The 19,802-nt window shown below is 42.6% G+C and overlaps 2 protein-coding genes across 2 annotated transcripts; both read right to left on the bottom strand.

Annotated features, from left to right (window-relative positions):
• Positions 1-273: 273 nt before the first annotated feature.
• Positions 274-1,442, bottom strand: LOC311270668 (high choriolytic enzyme 1-like). Its single transcript, XM_084375720.1, has one exon. The coding sequence runs from the start codon at positions 1,390-1,392 to the stop codon at positions 604-606; it is 789 nt and encodes a 262-aa protein (XP_084231846.1). The 5' UTR covers positions 1,393-1,442; the 3' UTR covers positions 274-603.
• Positions 1,443-17,505: 16,063 nt separating this feature from the next.
• LOC311254447 (high choriolytic enzyme 1-like) lies at positions 17,506-18,686 on the bottom strand. The gene has a single exon (XM_084348216.1). It carries the CDS (start codon positions 18,634-18,636, stop codon positions 17,845-17,847), a length of 792 nt encoding a protein of 263 aa, XP_084204342.1. The 5' UTR covers positions 18,637-18,686; the 3' UTR covers positions 17,506-17,844.
• Between the last annotated feature and the right edge of the window lie 1,116 nt (positions 18,687-19,802).

Below are 19,802 nucleotides of genomic sequence, written 5' to 3'. Positions count from 1 at the left end.
TTGTTGCACCTCTCCATCACTTGTTGTGTTGCTCATGTGAATATTCATTTGTATTATTTGTGTGTAAACCAATAAAACAAAAACAAATGATAATGCATCAAATATGAAGATATTAATGTTTAACATCTACTCCAGACATGTTTGAACACATATTTTGTGTCTTATATGATCTTTTTTGTGCACTGGTTGTGTTGTGAAAGTTGCATACTTGACCATGATTGGTCAAAAATAAGTCACAATAAGCAAAACAATATTTGAGCGGATGGACACTTTAATAAACAGGTTGTCTTCCAAATGCCTCGCAGCCACAAGGTCAGGGGTCAAGTGGTCAAATATATTGATTAATCATTTATAAAGCCACAGGTTACAGCTCATCAACACTTTGTAAAGGTGACATATTAGAAAGTGGTAGCATCATGTTGTATCTGTTGCAGGTGACAGAGTGGTGGCTCTTTGAGAAGTGTCCAGTCCTCCAGCGGCTGAGGTCACCGTGATCGTACAGGTGAGTTGCTTTTATTATTGTACCTGTACAGTATGTAATGAGTTTGAACAATCACTGCACACATGTACCAGGAAGCTGTTTGGCCAGCATCAGCATTATTATCAGCAGCCGTAGAGCAGGTTGATCCTCATGATGTCCCAGTAGGACATGCCCTGCCTCTGGCCGATCTGCGCGTTGGCGTTGGGGATGGGGGTGATGGAGTCCCTGCCGTGCTGGATGGAGAAGGCTGTTCTTCCATAGTGCATGATGGAGGAGTAGTCGTAGGGGGTGTTCAGGTTGTTGGTGTTCTGCTTGTAGAAGTTGTAGGCCATGTTGGGGTCGATGTTCTCCCAGTTGATCCTGACGTAGTAGTCGCGGTCGCTCCTGGTCTGTTCGTGCTGGAAGCCCAGAGCGTGGTTGATCTCGTGCTGGATGATGCCGTGGTAGAGGCAGCCCTGCCTGTTGAGAGAGAGCACCTGTCTGCCTCCCGTTCTGCCCAGAGCGGAGAAACATCCGCCTCTGTTCTCCACGCTGATGTAGTCGTACTCGTTCTGACGGGGGACGAAGCGGATGCAGGTACTGCTGTGGAAGGCCTTCATGCCGTTGTCGATCTTCTGCCTCTCCCAGCCGCTGAACTCAGCGCTCATGGTGAAGGGGATCATCACCATGCCGTTGGAAGCTTTCCTCCACTGGCAGCTCTGGGACCAGCACGTCATGGCGTTTCTGGTTGTGGGAGCCAGCAGGTCTCCTTCCAGCAGGAACTCATCGGTGGCGTTGTTGGAGGTCAGAATCCTGGTGGTGATGTCCATGGTGTCTGGGACTTCTTCTTCTTGGCCTCCTTCCTCCTGGAGAGGATGTGCCTGACAGAGGCCGAGCAGGAGCAGCAGCAGCAGGCTGGCAGAGGGAGTCATCTTCAGGGTCGGTCTGGAGGCTGTGGAGCTTCTGTGGAGAGCTGCTGTGGAGAGACTCTGTGAAGCTTGATGTGTGACTCAGTTCGGTCCAGGCTCTTTATACTCTCCTCTACAGGTGTGTCTGCAGGAGGATTATGGGTTGGGGTCCTCACTGCTAGGCCTAAATAAACCTCTGAGGGGAGGACTCCACAGACAAACCTACTTTTTAAACATGGTTTGTTATCTCTGCTCATTAGATGGATGAACACAGCTTCTGTCAAGATAAACACATTACAAGGTCTTCAACCAACAAGACGTCACATCATCTCTGTCAAACTAACCTTAATTCAAACAGAATAATATATATCATTGTCTCTTTGAAAGCTCCTCTTGTAGTTGTTCCATGCCATTTATTTGTGTGTATAATTAAATAGTTGGGATGCAAACTAATACATGAACAGGTAAAAATGTTGTGAACAGATGCGAACACCATCTGAACACTTGCAGTAATATTTGCTTTTTTCCCCACTGATCCGTTACTGGACTGATGAAGTTACAAACTTAGGTTGGAATGTGTGGAATGAAAAAGGTGATCTCTCTGGTTGGACTGTGTTGATTTTGATCATTTGTTTATAAACTGTGCATAATAACACAACATTGTTATAGGAGTGCAATGCAGATCAGTGGCTTGCTTTTCAAACCTGCTGTCTACATTACCCATAATGCAACTTAGCCACTCAATGACATCACTGGAGGTCATTTATCAGATTACATGCAGCTTCCTCTGGAGCCACAAAATGTTTTATACTACTGTTTGCACATATGCAGTAGTACTCCCCAAAACCATTCAACACACTTTAAAGTGTAAAATTGGTGGAGTTACCCTTTAATAGAGTAGAGAGTAATGTAATATTTTTTCTATAGCTTGTTTTGTATCCAGCAGCTGGTTAGCTTAGCTTAGCATAAGGACTGGAATTAGTGGAAAACAGCTAACCTGGCTCTGTCTCAAGGTAGTTCTAGTCAGATAATACAAAATCCACATTTGTTTACAACAAAATACAACATTTCATGCAGTGTTGTATTCATGAACAGGACAGATGGGATTGTTTTGTTGAGGACAGGTTCAGGTCTCAGGGGGATCCCAGGAAGCTGGATTGTCAGCTCATCTGAGGAGGTGGCCAAATCTAGTTGAGCTGGGCCCCTTCAGCCTATTAAGTCCCCCTGTGATCAGCTGTGCTAGTCGAGGCAAAACTCTAGGGGCCACTGGCTCCACGGATGTGGAGAGACGTTAGGTTGGCAAGATGTAAAGAAGCTCGTCCCTGGGTACATCGTGGAGGAGATGTCACCTGTGTCCACAGTTAACTCAACCTCATTTTGACGTATTATAGAGAAAATACCCGCAAAGAGTAGCGACAAGCTGCGAACTTGAGAGAAAATATGCAGTGATGGCACCTAATTTGAAGGCCAGACTTACTGAGACTGACTTTGTTTTCATCACAGCTCACATCTGGACAGCTGACAACAAAAGCACCAGGCTGAGAGGCTGCAGTGTTTGCAGTTTATATAGTAATATAATGAGTAATGTAACTGATTACTTCTGGTACCAGGTAATAAGTAAAGTAATATTATCACTTTTTAATGGAGTAATAAGCAAAAAGTAACTTATTAACCTTAACTTAACCTGCCCAACACTGCTTAATTAATAGTTGATAGATTTTTAATGTTACTCTGTTACTGGTATGTGTTTCTCTTTAGAAGGTGTAGATGGGTACACCAGACAAAGGTAAGTTGATACTTAATGACAAATCTCCTGCAAGTCTTAATCTCACACACCAGTAATCCATTGATGTAATCTCCATCTGTTGTAATATCTGTCTTTACATACGCTGCATCAACCTGTCTGCAAGAGCCGACAGCGTTGAAGACTGAGAATCTACATCCAGGATTTCCATGATGACGGAGAAGATACGGAGCAGATGAGAAGGATGGAGGACGACAGGACCAGCTGGTGGTGGTCAGCTTTCTTTCAGTGGGCTGAGTAAGTGATCCCCTCACAGCGGCTGTAAAAGTCCCAGCAGTGACATAACGTGTTGATAAGCTACAGCTAACATCATTCATGTGCATTTTATTTAATAGGAACCTTGTTGAATATTATTCTATTAAACAAATTCAACAACAAAACTGTCAATAATGTAAAGATTGTATATTTGTGTCCAAATTGATTCATGAGCTGTGTTTCTGTTTCAGGGCATGACCACTCTGTGTTTATGGTGTTCCTGCAGCAGCTGAGAGACAACGTTTACCATCCAATCATAGCAGGAAGATCCAGCAGACCACTGGGCCACTCTCAGCCTCCTACTCTCAGCCAACACATCTTTGCATCAATGATCAGAAATGAAGACATTTGAGGAAGAAACAGACAGTTCAGGCTGAATAAAAAAAAGTGTAAAAGATTAAGATCAGTATGATAATGTTTGACATCTTAAATCAAATAAAGACAGACAAGTGTAACTTCAATCTGTGGGATTTTAAATCATTTGGTAAATGCACACTAAATATAATACTTTATATAATATACATATTTGTAAATACTTAAAATTGCTAACAGGCGCTACTTTATATACTTTTTTGCCTCCAACAGGTTTTCTTTTAGCGCTGTTTTGGGAAAAACAGGAACAGTTAAAGGGTAACTCCACCAATTTTCCACATTGGGCAGTACTACTGCATATACGAAAAAATAGTAGTATAAACATGCATAAAGCTTTTTGTGGCTCCGGAAGAAGCTGCAAACGGAGTGCAGGTTTTGATTGCAGCTGTCTGTCAGAATATGATGATGGAGGAGGTGGTTGCAGGCAGAGGGTGTAGCAGTCGCTCAGGACCTGACAGTGGCAGGAGGGATCCCTCTCCCAGGACGGACAGACATGCAACAGATGTGGCATGTACAGAACAGAACGATTAAATCAGTTTACACATTGCATTGACAGAATATCTGAAACAAATAAATAAATAAAAAAATTAAGGCCCGAACATTATTGGAAAAAGGCAACTAGTCATGATCTGCTAGATTAAACTTCTTTTACTGCAAAGCTTAGTGGACTCCCTTTGTTTACAGCAGTCTTTTGCTTGTTATCTTCTACTTACCTGCAGAGACTGGTCTAATTACATCACTGTCATTCAGCCTCACAGTCCTGACTGTAAAGTTTGCTGACCTGACTGCAGACCAACTTATCTTAACAATTCTGCAGTCACACTGTTCTGACTACCTGACAGGCATCTTCAGAGTGAAAACACAGTTGTTTATGTTGCTTGCTTCCCAGCTTTCTCTCGTATATATCAATATGTGTTTGAAACATCAGAATTAAATCATAAAGACAGCTGCAGATGTTTCTCTTCTCTTCACAGAACACAGTGCATGATGGGAAACACTCCACATTTCCCCTGATGGGAAGAAGTTTGATCTGAAGTTTTCTTTGTTTAAATGTAACTAGATGATTTTATTTGATGTATTAAATGATGACCATGTTAATAAAAACAGCTTCTCTCATATTAATGGATTTATTTACAGGTTGTTCACATTATAAACAGAACATCAGGTAAAGGCAGTGCATTGTAACAATGTTCATCAGAAGGCAAAGATTAAGATAAAATAAATAAAGACATCACTTCCTGTGTGTCCTGTAACATCATACAACACATGAGAACAAGTAAACTCTTAACGGTCTCATTAAGTTGTTGATCAAACTGTTTCCTCTGATCCTGCTGAGCCGTAACTTAACGTACATCCTCCACTGGACTCAGACTGACAGTGAATAAATAAACAACCAACAAACAACACAACTACCACTGCTGCTGTCAGCCCCAGTCCACAGTAGAGGCCGATCCTTCCTCGACTTGCTGTCTTCAGTCTCTCAGGTGTGTCTGTGTTCAGCCTCTCAGGTTCGGGCCGATCCCTCGCTGCTGTAAAGAGACCAAACAACAGAACAGCTGAAGTTGTGACATATTTCTCAGATACTGTGAGAATAAAGTGCTCAATACTTTTCTTCAGGTTCTTATTGATCCAAAAAAGCTGCTGAATTGAACCTGTTAATAAAGTTCTACTGACTTTTACTCAACCAACTTACCACAGACGTTGAGCCGACATTCACTGGAGTTCACACCATGGTTTGTCCTCACATAACACAGGTACCAGCCTGAGTCCTCAGTCCTGAGTCTGGACACATGAAGTCTAAGTCGTCCGTCTCTGAGAATGTCTTTGTCCCACTGGACTCGTCCTGCAAACTGTTGATCCCGAGACTCTGGGACCTCAACACCTTCACGTAGTTCAAACAGGACTGGGGCTGTGTGATCAGTTATCAGCTGACAGAAGATAAAAATGGAGTTGGGGGAAGTGTCAGTTGTGGTTGTGAACATCCATTCCAGTGTGATGTCGTGGTTCTCCTCTGCCTGATAGGAGGTCTGTGTCACATTCACTACAAATGTTGCTGTTGAGGAGACAGAGAGGGAAAGTGAGGAGCAGACACACTGACAACTTTAACATGGCAGCCTTTAAACTCCATCTACACGTTTCTGTGGACAGTTCAGTGACGTCTCAGAGCTGCAGAGGCTCATCAACATCAACTGTTTGCTCACATGTGGGCTACTTTAACTGAGTCATTGAATCACAGTGTGTTACGACCCCAGAGGTCATATATGTTGTCTCTCTGCCTAAATAACCCTGTTGAGTGTGTGTGTGTGTGTGTGTGTGTGAGAGAGTGTGTGTGAGATTGGTTGCAGGTGTGTGTGATTGTAGGTTGCCCAGGTGAGCTGATTGGTTCCTGCCTGGAAGCCAAGGGTTTAAGGTCCGGCTCCTCTCTCAACCAGACTACCAGCATGTTTGATTGTGGACAAACTATGTTTGTTAATAAAACCTTTAAAAATGCTTTGCTGCTGGTGGTGCTTGGGTGATGGGAAGAGGGGAGTCTCACTTTCATGTTGCGCCAGGGTTTCCCCTAGGCCCTGGTCGTAACACAGTGTAACAAAGTGAAACTGTAAACTAACCACAGACACAGTTGAGGCTGATGAGCAGCAGGATCCTGCAGATCATCTTCTCCCTGTGAGAGGAGACAGAGGTGAAGAGTCATGTGATCACAGGTCAGTCCTCACATGTACCACAACAAACATCTACAGTCTGTCTTCAGTCTTTATAATACTCCTTTGTCTTTATTATCCTGCTGAATGCACACAAAGACTTCCTGACTGGACACAGTCTTGATGCTAACGCTAAGCTGTTATATTGTACTTGTATGTTAACATCAGTAATGTTTGGAGACACAGCACTAAAATAATGCTTTATACAGTTTTTACCATTATAACATTAGAACAATTAACAAGAAGGCACAAGTATTTAAGAATCTGTTGCAGACAGCGTTTCACAAAGTGTTTTTCTGACGCAACAAGTCTTAAAACTGATCAAGTGCAACAAAAACTGAGAAATGATTATCTTCATAAGAAATGCATCCTTCTCCTGGATTATACTCATTCACCAACTTCATTATTACACATGAATATAACATTCAGATGTCAAAAGTAAGTTCAAACAAAGCACAGACACAAACACATCATAACACACAAAATAGTTCAATTCATAAACGATATGAGAGCAAACACAGCTTTACTACATCGATGAGAGCTGCCAGATAACTTTGAGCTGCAGCGAGGAGAAATATTAAACCAGCGACTATGACAACTCCACAGTTAATGACTCAGAGAACCGTTTTAACTTTGTTCCAATCGTGTGATGTCAATGTTGTAACACTGATACATTAGAAATACAAACAGTGAGCAAACAACTGCAGCTAAACACAAACAAGCTGATGTTTGTGTTAATGTAGATGAAGGTGGAGGTAAATATCAACACTGACTCTGCTAAGTTTCATCAATAAAATCTGGTCACACACAAGATTTATACAAGTGGAAATGATGTTTCTGGTAAAATGTCCCTCATACAGCTGACTGACCAATCTGACAACTAACAAGATTACTTACACAGAGAAGCTGCTGACATCTCCGCTGGTTTGAGATCAAGGTTGTAAAGACCGAACAGAGTAAAGTCATCTGTGTTACAGAGCGATTTCTCTGTCAGATATACTCGACTCCGACTCACGAAGCAAGTAAATCTGCCCTTTATTCGCGACTAGGAGAACAGCAATTGTTACCGCTCACATTTCCACTCATATTCTTAGTTAGTCAGTCAGTCACCCACCCACATAAATGTAACCTACAGTGTGCTTATCGAAAATGGTATTCTAATGAGTTGTGTATTTTCTTCGAAATGTATTTTCCCTAGTCCCGCCCACGTTCTGGTTCAAAGTTTCCTGCACAGCTTCAGAGTGAAACCACAGTTGTTAATGTTGTTTGCTTCCCAGCTTTCTCTCGTATATATCAATATGTGTTTGAAGCATCAGAATTAAATCATAAAGACAGCTGCAGATGTTTCTCTTCTCTCCACAGAACACAGTGCATGATGGGAAACACTGAACTTTTCCCCTGATGGAAAGAAGTTTGATCTGAAGTTGATCGTTTAAATGTAACTAGATGGTTTTATTTGACCTATTACATGATGAGCATGTTAATACTGACTCTACAGCAGCTGCAGTGTGTGAGCTGTGGGACGTTAACATCAGTAATGTTTGGAGACACAGCACTAAAATAATGCTTTATACAGTTTTTACCATTATAACATTAAAACAATTAACAAGAAGGCACAAGTATTTAAGAATCTGCTGCAGACAGCGTTTCACAAAGTGTTTGAAGTTTCTTCTGACGCAACAAGTCTTAAAACTGATCAAGTGCAACAAAAACTGAGAAATGATTATCTTCATAAGAAATGCATCCTTCTCCTGGATTAGACTCATTCACCAACTTCATTAGTACACATGTGTGGTGACTATTCAATAAAAAACAAACTTGTCACCTGATGGTGGTTTGGGATGGTTCTTAACTCGATTCCAGAGTGAATAAAAAAGAAAGGTTGCAAAGTTGATCTCTTTGGGTGAGGTTCCCGTTTATTTCAACAAAAAAGATAAGTTTGACAAAACAAAAGGTTTTCTATTTCTTCTCTGGCTGTCGTGTAAAAACTGTGTCTTTCCCACCACCACTCACCTCAAACTAATCAACTCTCCTGATCTTAAGCAGCTGGGGCCGCTGCTGAGGTGAAAGAAAGCAACTGAAACAATACTGCACCCTTGTGGAAAAGTAAATACCTACACAACATAAAAATGGCTCCTACACACCGGCCCCATGATTGTGTTGGTGTGCACTACAATTATATAAACATATTTCAAAAGGAGCCAAAAATCTTCTTCTTCTTTCAGAAGTCAATGTCCATAAATCAAATCTTCTTTCTTTCAGAAGTCAATCCATATTTCAGTCTTTAATAATAATCTTTATGTCTCCAATAGCATGCAGAGCTTGGTGACAGGCCTCTCCAGAAAGCCTGTCTTGGTCTTCAGCTGAACTGACCGGACAACGCCTCTCCTGTCTGGAAAGGTTTTGGTCACCTTACCCATTAGCCATGAACTTCTTCTTCTTGCAACTTCCATGATAACAACAACGTCGTCCACAGAAAAATTCCTTCGTGGCTTTGTCCACTTTTGTCTTTCTTGGAGCAGTGGAAGGTACTCCCTTACCCACCGCTTCCAAAATAAATCCGACAGGTACTGTACCTGTCTCCATCTTCGTTTGATGTATATATCACTATCAAAAAGTCCAGGAGGAAGAATGGGTTTGGCCCTCAACAGAAGAATGTGGTTGGGTGTAAGTGTTTCCAGGTCATTAGGGTCATCGGATAGTTTGGTTATTGGGCGATTGTTGAGAATGGCTTCAATTTCACAAAGAATAGTGCAAAAGCTCTCATCATCCATGGTTTGCTGTTTGACAATGGAATACAGCACCTTTCTTATGAGGCGAATGATCCGCTCCCATGTTCCACCGTAGTGAGATCCAGCAGGAGGGTTGAAGGTCCAAGCTATTCCTCTTTTTGCCAAAGCACTTTGAATTTTGTTGTGATCCAGGGCTTTAAGAGCTTCCCTTAGCTCTCTTTCAGCTCCAACAAAATTGGTGCCGTTGTCTGACCTGAGGTTGGAGACTTGCCCACGTCGACACATGAACTGTCGGATGGCATTTATGCATGAATCTGTTAGTGAGTGGGCTGCTTCAAGGTGTACTGCCCGACTGGTCATGCATGTGAAGATTACGCCATACCTTTTGACCATGCTACGACCTCTTTTGATGTCAATAGGGCCAAAATAATCCACGCCTGCATTAGTAAATGGTGGCAAGTCTGGCAGGAGTCTTTCAGCTGGAAGGTCAGACATTTTCTGTTCTCCAACTCTCCCTTGAAGACGACGACAGGTAACACAATCAGCAATGATTTTTCTGCGGGCTGAGTTTGCATTTGTTATCCAGTAGGTTTTTCGAAGTGTAGATATCATACGATTACGTCCAGCGTGACCCACTTGCTTGTGAATATGTTGTAAGATAAGTTTGGATGTGTGTTGATCTTTAGACAGAATTATTGGATGTTTTACGGTTTCAGGCATGGATGCTTTTCTCAGGCGGCCTCCTACTCTCAACAGCCCATCTTGGAGTATGGGATCCAACCTGTAGATGTCACTGTTGGTTGGCACAGATGATGCTCCCTTCTCCAAGAGAGAGATTTCCCTGTGAAATCTTTGCTGTTGGCAGAGGCGTGCAATTTCCAGTTCTGCATTATGTAAGTCATCCCGTGTCAATGGTTGAACATTTATCTTTGCTTTGTGTTGCCGATGGCCTTTATTGCATGTTTTACCTTTTTTCCTTAGCTGTTGAAGCAGGTCTTTAAACTTCAAAAACCAGGCGACTGAAGTTTTGAGTTTTTCCCAGTCTGAAAAATAGGTCAGAAGCTTGTTCATAGTATTGGATGCATCATCAACAACACAAGCATTAACCGTGAGGTCTTGTTTAACCTCGGGGTCATCCAAGCTGACGGCAGGTTTGTTTACCTCCTGTTTTGGCCAGGTCCTTTCCTCAGTCAGCAGAAATTCTGGTCCTTTGAGCCATCGCTCACATTTCAGAAAATCATCAGCTGAGGCCTCATCAGCGGGGTTCTGCTTAGAGCCTATGTACCTCCACTGGGCCACCTCTGTGGCTTCTCTTATGACAGCGACTCTGTTCGCTACAAATGTGTGGAATCTCATTGTTTCACTTGAAATGTAATTAAGCACAGTCGTGCTATCGGTCCAGAACACTGACTGGTCCAATTCCAGTTGAAGCTCCTTTGTAACCATCTTGTCCAGTCTGACAGCTAATACAGCAGCTGTGAGTTCAAGCCTTGGTATTGTGGTTTGTTTCATGGGAGTGACTCTGGACTTTCCAACCATGAAAGCAATGTTAACTTCATCAGAGATGCCTTTCAATCTCAGATAAGAAACAGCGCCGTATCCACACTCACTAGCATCTGAGAAGTGATGCAGCTGTGCATTGCTTACCTTTCCAAAGTTCTTCGGCTTGATGCACCGTTCCACCTTTAACAGTGACAATTTATGCAGATTTGCCAGCCACTGTGTCCACTTCTGAAGAAAGGTTTGTGGTATTGTGTCATCCCAACCAATTTTTCTTTTGCACAGCTCTTGTAGCATCAGCTTGGGAGGCAGTGTGAACGGTGACAAGAAACCAAGAGGGTCATAGATAGAATTAACCACTGACAAGATTCCACGGCGGGTACATGGACGACTTTCCAGTGCAATCTTGAACATGAACATGTCTGATTCCGCACACCAGTGCAATCCAAGAGCTCTTTCAACAGGTAAGTTGTCCTTATCCAAATTGAGCTCTTTGGTTGCTTTGGAACGATTTTCTTCAGGGATGCTTGCAATAACTGCTCGACTGTTGCTCATCCACTTTGAGAGCCGAAAGCCTCCTTTGGCACATGCAGCAGTGAGATCTTGTACCATTTGCAAAGCTTCCTCTTCTGAGGACACAGACTTTAGACAATCGTCCACCTAAAAGTTTTGCTTGATGGTCTGTAAACACTTCGTCGCTGTAGTGAGCCGTGTTGTCATCAGCAACTCTCTTTAATGCATAATTGGCGCAGCTCGGCGAAGATGTTGCCCCAAAAATATGCACCTTCATTCTGAAGTCCACCAAAGGTTGCGTCACATCTCCATTATTCCACCACAAAAACCGAAGAAAATGTTTCTGAGACACTTGGATTTGGTGAAACATAGCTTGAACGTCGGTCATGATGGCAACTGCTTCTTGCCTAAATCTCAGAAGAACGCCAAAAAGGGAATTTGTGAGATCAGGACCTTGTAACAGCTGGCTGTTCAAAGATGTGCCTTTGAAACTTGCTCCACAGTCGAATACAACTCTCAATGTTTTCTTTTTGGGATGATACACACCATGATGTGGTATGTACCAGATTTTACCTTCAGTTCCATTCAGTTGCTGTTGAGGCACCTGCTCCGCATAGCCATTTTTAATGACATCATTAAGGAAGTGCACATACTCCTGATGATACTCCTTGTTCATCTGAAACTTTCTTTTCAAACTCATGATACGTTGTTCAGCAATGCACCGATTGTTTGGCATTATGACATCATCAACTTTAAAGGGTAAGTCAACACAATAATGGTTGTTTTCAAGACGAATTGTTTTTTCCATAATGTGGAGAATCCTCATATCTTCTCTTGACATTAAAATGTCATCACATGACCTTTCATTAAAGTCCTGGTTGTACTGTGTGATTAACAACTGTTCCACTTTATCAATGGAGATCCTATTGACAGTGACAGTAGGGCAGCCATTCTTCCCTGTATCACTTCCACTTCCTCTAAGTGGGCCGTTCACCACCCACCCCAATAGGGTTCGAACAGCATAGGGTCCATCATTACAGCTGTTAATGATTTCCCACGGTTCCAAAAGCTTTGAGGCATTTGTGCCAATCAACAAATCCACTCCAACTTCAAGCTCGGGAACTTTAATCTTTTGCAGGTAAGGCCATTTTCTCAGATCCTTTTCTGTTACAATATTGTGTCTTGTAACCGGCATGGTTTGCCGAGTGTAAACCTCAGGTAGGTCTAGAAACCTGTTGTCATCATAACCAGCTACTTCCAGTCCAGTCAGAACATGTGTCTTTACAGTATGTGCTTGTCCCATAGTTCGCAGGAAGATGTGGGTTTGGATGCTGTCCATGAGGGACAACAGTGTTGTTTGACTGTTCAAATGTTCTGAATTTAGCTGGATTGTGAAGCATTGTGGGATGTCTGAAGTTACATACATCACATGTTAGATGTTTTTTGCAGCTCTTGCTGATATGACCTGGTTTTAGACAACCAAAACAAACACCACTTTGCCTTAAAAGATCAAGTTTCTCCCGATGCACTTTGTTCTTAAGATGTACACAATCTTCTATTGCGTGATCCTCTTTACATATGCAACATGAAGTAGTCTTGCTTTTTGATAGAGAAAAGGCATGGGAGAGCGGTGTTTCTGCAGACTTTATACCTGCTGAAGTGCTTACAGCTGCTGGATTTTTATTCCTGGGTGAAAATCTTGTGGGAGCTTTTCCTTTAAGTGTAGCAGTTTGTGTGTCTTGTAGGTTACCAAAGACAGGATCAGAGAGAATTTTGATCTGATGTTCCAGAAAGTTGACCAAATCAGAGAACAAAACTCTACTTCCACGTCTCTCCTGTAGGTCACAAACAGCTGCTCTCCACCTCTCTTAATTTGTAGGGCAGTTTCATCACAAGCTGTTTCAGGTTTGATGGTACATTCATTTCTGCCATATATTGTAGACTTTCCATCATGTTACAACATCCTCTCAAAAACAACATGTATGTTTGAAGAGAACCAACATCTTCAGATTTTATTGGTGGCCAACTTAAGGCTTTCTCCATGTAAACTGCTCCAATCTTCATTTCATTGCCAAAGTGTTCCTTTAACAAATACTTGGCTCTGTGATAGCCTTGATCATTTGACATGTGAAAGCAGCTTCTGATCAGTTCTCTAGGCTGCCCCCTAGTGTGCTGTTCTAGGTAGTACAAGCAGTCCTGGAGATTACTGACTTTTCTTTCAATCCCCTGTTCAAATGCCATGATAAAAGATCCGTACTGTAGAGGGTCGCCATCAAATATGGGTATTACTCGAGGTGGCAGAGATGCTGAGTGTTGTTGTTGAACCAGCTGAGCAGTGATTTCTGTTTGTCGCTGCATAATGTTGCCAATGTCCTGTATTTAATTTTCATTTGTGTTCATTTGTGGTGTGGTACAAACATTGCTTGAACTGTGACCTTGTAGTGAATTGAAGACAGTTGTATTGCCTCCTGGTGGTCTTTGTAGGGATTGCATTGGTTGTATTGAAGTGAGGTTTTCCCATGGTTGTGTTTGGGCAGATTTTCTTTCCTTTGGACGTGCATCATGCAAGTGTGAGAGTTGTTGTTGTAATGGTGGCTCTGTCTTTGGACTTTGTTTTGTAGCTTTATTGAAATATGAGTTCATTCCATCGGATGGTGTAGAGCCACTTCCCACCACACTGCTTTCTAGTATGGCTATTTTAGCTGTAGCAGCAGCTAGTTGGGTTTCTATTTCCAGTTGTTCCTTTTGTCTTTTCAATCGTTCCTGTTCTGCATGCAGTTTTTCCTCCTGAGCCTCCAGTGCATGTTTCTTCTCCAGAGCAGCCATGTGTTGGATTAGTGCTGCCTTTTCAGCCTTTGCTCGTAGGCATGCAGAACTTGTGGTGGAAGATTTAGACGAAGATTTAGACTTAGATGAGACCTGTGTTTTTCCAGGGGGGGAAACATTTGAAATACTATCATTGGGTTGAATTTCATCCTCCTGGTCATCATTTGGTTGAATCTCATCTTCCTGAATTACAGACTCTTTGTCACAATGTTTTTGAGCATCCTTCAACCATTTATACACATCACACATGAACTTTTCATTTGCTTTAAGTTTCTGTTCAAACCATGTTTGCTGCCTTTTATATTCTTCTTCAGGCAATGGGATTTCCATGAATGCATCATGAGTTTCAGCAGCAGCATCACACAGCTTATTAAACTCCTTTAAAAGGATTTCAACATTGCTCAAAGAATCAGTTGTTATTTTGACAGATAACAGATTATCGATCTGCAATTTGATTTTAGATGCTTGATTCAAGGTTAACTTCCGGTTCTTTTGTAGGTTTTTGATTAGAAATGAAACACCTTTTGCAGTTAATTTTCTCTCTCTTTTTGCAACATCACTTTTTGCAGCACGCTCCTCAAGTTTTGCAACATCACTTTTTGCAGCACGCTCCTCAAGAATAACATTTTCAACATCAGCATTTTCCTCCATTTCCACACTGTCAATATGTCAACATGTGACGTCAGCAGGACAATAGCAGTCATTCATAGGTGATGATTATTTTCCTCCATTTTCCAATTAACTTTCCATTTCCATTACTTTTTCCATTCATCAACATCCATGACGTCCAGTTCCAAAATCCAATGCATCAATACAGTCCAGTTCCATTAAATCACTCAAACAGGCTCAGTTTCTTCGTTCATGCAGTTTTATTGTCTGCTGTGTCCTTTACCTTTCTCATCTGGCTTTGTCTGATGAAGAGGGGGGGAGGGGTTGCAAGCTCCATGGCCTCCTCCTGATCCAAACAGCAGTCTCTTTCCAACAATGCTTTTTCCTCCATCCAGGGCAAAGCTCTTTACCTGTCCTCCATCCAGGGCAAACAGTTTTTACTTGTGTGGTGACTATTCAATAAAAAAACTAACTTGTCACCTGATGGTGGTTTGGGATGGTTCTTAACTCGATTCCAGAGTGAATAAAAAAGAAAGGTTGCAAAGTTGATCTCTTTGGGTGAGGTTCCCGTTTATTTCAACAAAAAAGATAAGTTTGACAAAACAAAAGGTTTTCTATTTCTTCTCTGGCTGTCGTGTAAAAACTGTGTCTTTCCCACCACCACTCACCTCAAACTAATCAACTCTCCTGATCTTAAGCAGCTGGGGCCGCTGCTGAGGTGAAAGAAAGCAACTGAAACAATACTGCACCCTTGTGGAAAAGTAAATACCTACACAACATAAAAATGGCTCCTACAACATGAATATAACATTCAGATGTTAAAATGTTAAAATGAGTTGAAAAAGTCCCTCAAGACTGAGGATGTTTAAAGAAAAATAACATTTATCAAATATTAAGAAAAAAGAGGGAATTTCACAGGACACACAGGAGTTTGACAGTAAAAATGTTTATTTTAGCATCGTATAAAACAGTCACATTTCATGTTTAAACACAAAGTTAGAAAGTGCTTCACAGAGTCAGAAGTGTTTTGCAGAAGATAAAATATTCAGTTCGGTTTGAGAGATCATTTAAAAACAATACGTACAAAGACAAATACAAACGTGAACAAAAGTTCAAATGTGAAATTTCAGACTTCGTGGTTTTATACCCACAAAATATAGATTTACACAAATGATTGCAGAAATAGGTGAATGATAAGTTTTAAACAGTGTTTAAAGTGTCAATGCTGGTGAACTGCTTGTTATTAATGTTTCAGTTAAGTTGAGTCATAATGCTGTGGATCCTTTTCACATCAATCTGCACTTTGACCTGACAGCTGCAGGACAACATGATGAGACCTGACGTTCACTGACTCCAGTTTCAAGGGGCTGTCTGTTGTCAGACACATTCACATATACAGTATTCATATGAATACATATTCACAGTATGATTACTGTATTAAATATGAAATATATACACACTGACCACTACAGTGTACTCAGAATAATATGCAATAAAGTCAATGTTAGCAGATGAAAGTGCTGGTATGGAGTAAAACTTGTTTCAGTGCAGTTTGAGAAACAAGTTACAGAAACTTGTTAGAAGTTTGAACATCACAGCAAACAAATCATTAAAAACATGTTTGGACCAAAGTTAGACTGATGTTTGTTCTGTTGTGATGTTTGATTATATATAATAAGTGTTAATAGTATTTAATTACTTCAACACTGACAGAAGACCCTGTTAGTTGAGTGTATGTGTGGTGTCAGTGATGGTGTGGCTGATGGTCACTGCTCCTCTCCTCCAGGTGGAGGCGCTGTAGGACAAACAAACAGCTGGTTTGTGGAGGTTTGTGATGGAAACAAGAAGCTAAATGAGCAGTGATGAAGCTGTTGTAACATATACAGACGTTGTTGTTGAGCGTGTGTGTGTGTTGAACAGTAGAAAGAGTGTATAAAGACTGGGTCCCGCTGTGTTTCTCAGGCTGCACTACAGCGTCTATTCACAGGCGCGATCCCACTACTGAGCGGCACGGGGGCTTTGACCTGCTCCGTCTCCGACCTGGGCCGGTGCACCCCTCCTTGGACGACCTGGTGGTCCCGGGCTCCCCCAGGAGCACCATATCGATACCGAACTTAGTGCGGACACCCGATCGACACAGTCCGCTGCAGCTCAGAGGTCCTGAGCTCAAACGATCCTCCAGCCTCAGCCTCCCGGGAGCTTGGATTACAGGCGCGCGCCACCGCACCCGGCGAGAGAGGTCTGCGTCATAGAGGGTTTGGGCTTTGACTGACGTGACGTCATCAGAGAGCACGCTCCGGTGGCATTTAGTGACGAAACAAACCTGCAGCTGCAGTGTGGACTCACAAGACATTTTACAGGACAGACACCGACAATCAGGGGGCACAGGACATCCAGGCGGTCACCTAGAGCGCCACATGCCGGTGGGGCGCTGTAAATTTAAAAAAATTATGTCTTTCCCATCCTTTTAATAATATTTTTTAATGGACTAATGTGGTCTTTGCAGTGGAGAGTGCCCAGCTCAAGCACCTCTGAGGGTTGCACCTCTCCATCACTTGTTGTGTTGCTCATGTGAATATTAATTTGTATTATTTGTGTGTAAACCAATAAAACAAAAAACAAACAAAAATGCATCAAATATGAAGATATTAATGTTTAACATCTACTCCAGACATGTTTGAACACATTTAAGATATTCTGCCTTGAATAATATTTTGTGTCTGATATGATTTTTTTTTTTGTGCACTGGTGGTTTTGTGCAAGTTGCATACTTGACCATAATTGGCCAAAAATAAGTCACAATAAGCAAAACAATATTTGAGCGGATGGACACTTTAATCAACAGGTTGTCTTCCAAATGCCTGGCAGCCACAAGGTCAGGGGTCAAGTCTTCAAATATATTGATTAATCATTTATAAAGCCACAGGTTACAACTCATCAACACTTTGTAAAGGTGACATATTAGAAAGTGGTAGCATCATGTTGTATCTGTTGCAGATGACAGAGTGGTGGCTCTTTGAGAAGTGTCCATTCCTCCAGCGGCTGAGGCCACCGTGATCGTACAGGTGAGTTGCTTTTATTATTGTACCTGTACAGTATGTAATGAGTTTGAACAATCACTGCACACATGTACCAGGAAGCTGTTTGGCCAGCATCAGCATTATTATCAGCAGCCGTAGAGCAGGTTGATCCTCATGATGTCCCAGTAGGACATGCCCTGCCTCTGGCCGATCTGCGCGTTGGCGTTGGGGATGGGGGTGATGGAGTCCCTGCCGTGCTGGATGGAGAAGGCTGTTCTTCCATAGTGCATGATGGAGGAGTAGTCGTAGGGGGTGTTCAGGTTGTTGGTGTTCTGCTTGTAGAAGTTGTAGGCCATGTTGGGGTCGATGTTCTCCCAGTTGATCCTGACGTAGTAGTCGCGGTCGCTCCTGGTCTGTTCGTGCTGGAAGCCCAGAGCGTGGTTGATCTCGTGCTGGATGATGCCGTGGTAGAGGCAGCCCTGCCTGTTGAGAGAGAGCACCTGTCTGCCTCCCGTTCTGCCCAGAGCGGAGAAACATCCGCCTCTGTTCTCCACGCTGATGTAGTCGTACTCGTTCTGACGGGGGACGAAGCGGATGCAGGTACTGCTGTGGAAGGCCTTCATGCCGTTGTCGATCTTCTGCCTCTCCCAGCCGCTGAACTCAGCGCTCATGGTGAAGGGGATCATCACCATGCCGTTGGAAGCTTTCCTCCACTGGCAGCTCTGGGACCAGCACGTCATGGCGTTTCTGGTTGTGGGAGCCAGCAGGTCTCCTTCCAGCAGGAACTCATCGGTGGCGTTGTTGGAGGTCAGAATCCTGGTGGTGATGTCCATGGTGTCTGGGACTTCTTCTTCTTCTTGGCCTCCCTCCTCCTGGAGAGGATGTGCCTGACAGAGGCCGAGCAGGAGCAGCAGCAGCAGGCTGGCAGAGGGAGTCATCTTCAGGGTCGGTCTGGAGGCTGTGGAGCTTCTGTGGAGAGCTGCTGTGGAGAGACTCTGTGAAGCTTGATGTGTGACTCAGTTCGGTCCAGGCTCTTTATACTCTCCTCTACAGGTGTGTCTGCAGGAGGATTATGGGTTGGGGTCCTCACTGCTAGGCCTAAATAAACCTCTGAGGGGAGGACTCCACAGACAAACCTACTTTTTAAACATGGTTTGTTATCTCTGGTCATTAGATGGATGAACACAGCTTCTGTCAAGATTAACACATTACAAGGTCTTCAACCAACAAGACGTCACATCATCTCTGTCAAACTAACCTTAATTCAAACAGAATAATATATATCATTGTCTCTTTGAACGCTCCTCTTGTAGTTGTTCCATGCCATTTATTTGTGTGTATAATTAAACAGTTGGGATGCAAACTAATACATGAACAGGTAAAAATGTTGTGAACAGATACGAACACCATTTTTATAGTAGTGCAATGCAGATCAGTGGTCCGCTTTTCAAACCTGCTGCCTACATTACCCACAATGCATCTTAGCCACTCAATGACATCAATGGAGATCATTTATCAGATTACATGCAGCTTCCTCTGGAGCCACAAAATGTTTCATACTACTGTTTTCACATAATGTAGTAGTACTCCCCAAAACCATTCAACACACTTTAAAGTGTACAACTGGATTGGTGGAGTTAGCCTTTAATAGAGTAGCCAGCAGCTGATAAGCTAAGCTTAGCATAAGGACTGGAATTAGTGGAAGACAGCTAACCTGGCTCTATCTCAAGGTAGTTGTAGTCAGATAATGCAAATCCACATTTGTTTACAACAAAATACAACATTTATTGCAGTGTTGTCCTCGTGAACAGGACAGATTGGATTGTTCTGTTGAGGAAAGGTTCAGGTCTCAGGGGGATCCCAGGAAGCTGGATTGTCAGCTCACCTGTAACAACATATTTGGCTGTGCTGACATGTTGACGATATGTTGGAGACGTCTATGTACTTTTTTTTTTTTTTTTTTTTTTTTACAAAAGTAAGCATGCTAACCAGCTAGCCCCAGTCCCAGTTTGGTGTTCACACTCACCTGAGGCAGCCAAATCTAGTTGACCTGGGCCCCTTCAGCCTATTAAGTCCCCCTGTGATCAGCTGTGCTAGTCAAGGC

The sequence above is a fragment of the Pagrus pagrus genome (assembly GCF_965226575.1).
Source record: "Pagrus pagrus genome assembly, chromosome: 1".
Lineage (NCBI taxonomy): Eukaryota > Metazoa > Chordata > Actinopteri > Spariformes > Sparidae > Pagrus > Pagrus pagrus.
Note: the sequence above shows the minus strand (reverse complement) of the source record. Positions and strands in the feature narration are given on the sequence as shown.

Excerpts from the sequence above, each read along its gene's own strand:
- LOC311270668 (XM_084375720.1), bottom strand. The coding sequence starts at position 1,392 with ATGACTCCCTCTGCCAGCCTGCTGCTGCTGCTCCTGCTCGGCCTCTGT.
- LOC311254447 (XM_084348216.1), bottom strand. The coding sequence starts at position 18,636 with ATGACTCCCTCTGCCAGCCTGCTGCTGCTGCTCCTGCTCGGCCTCTGT.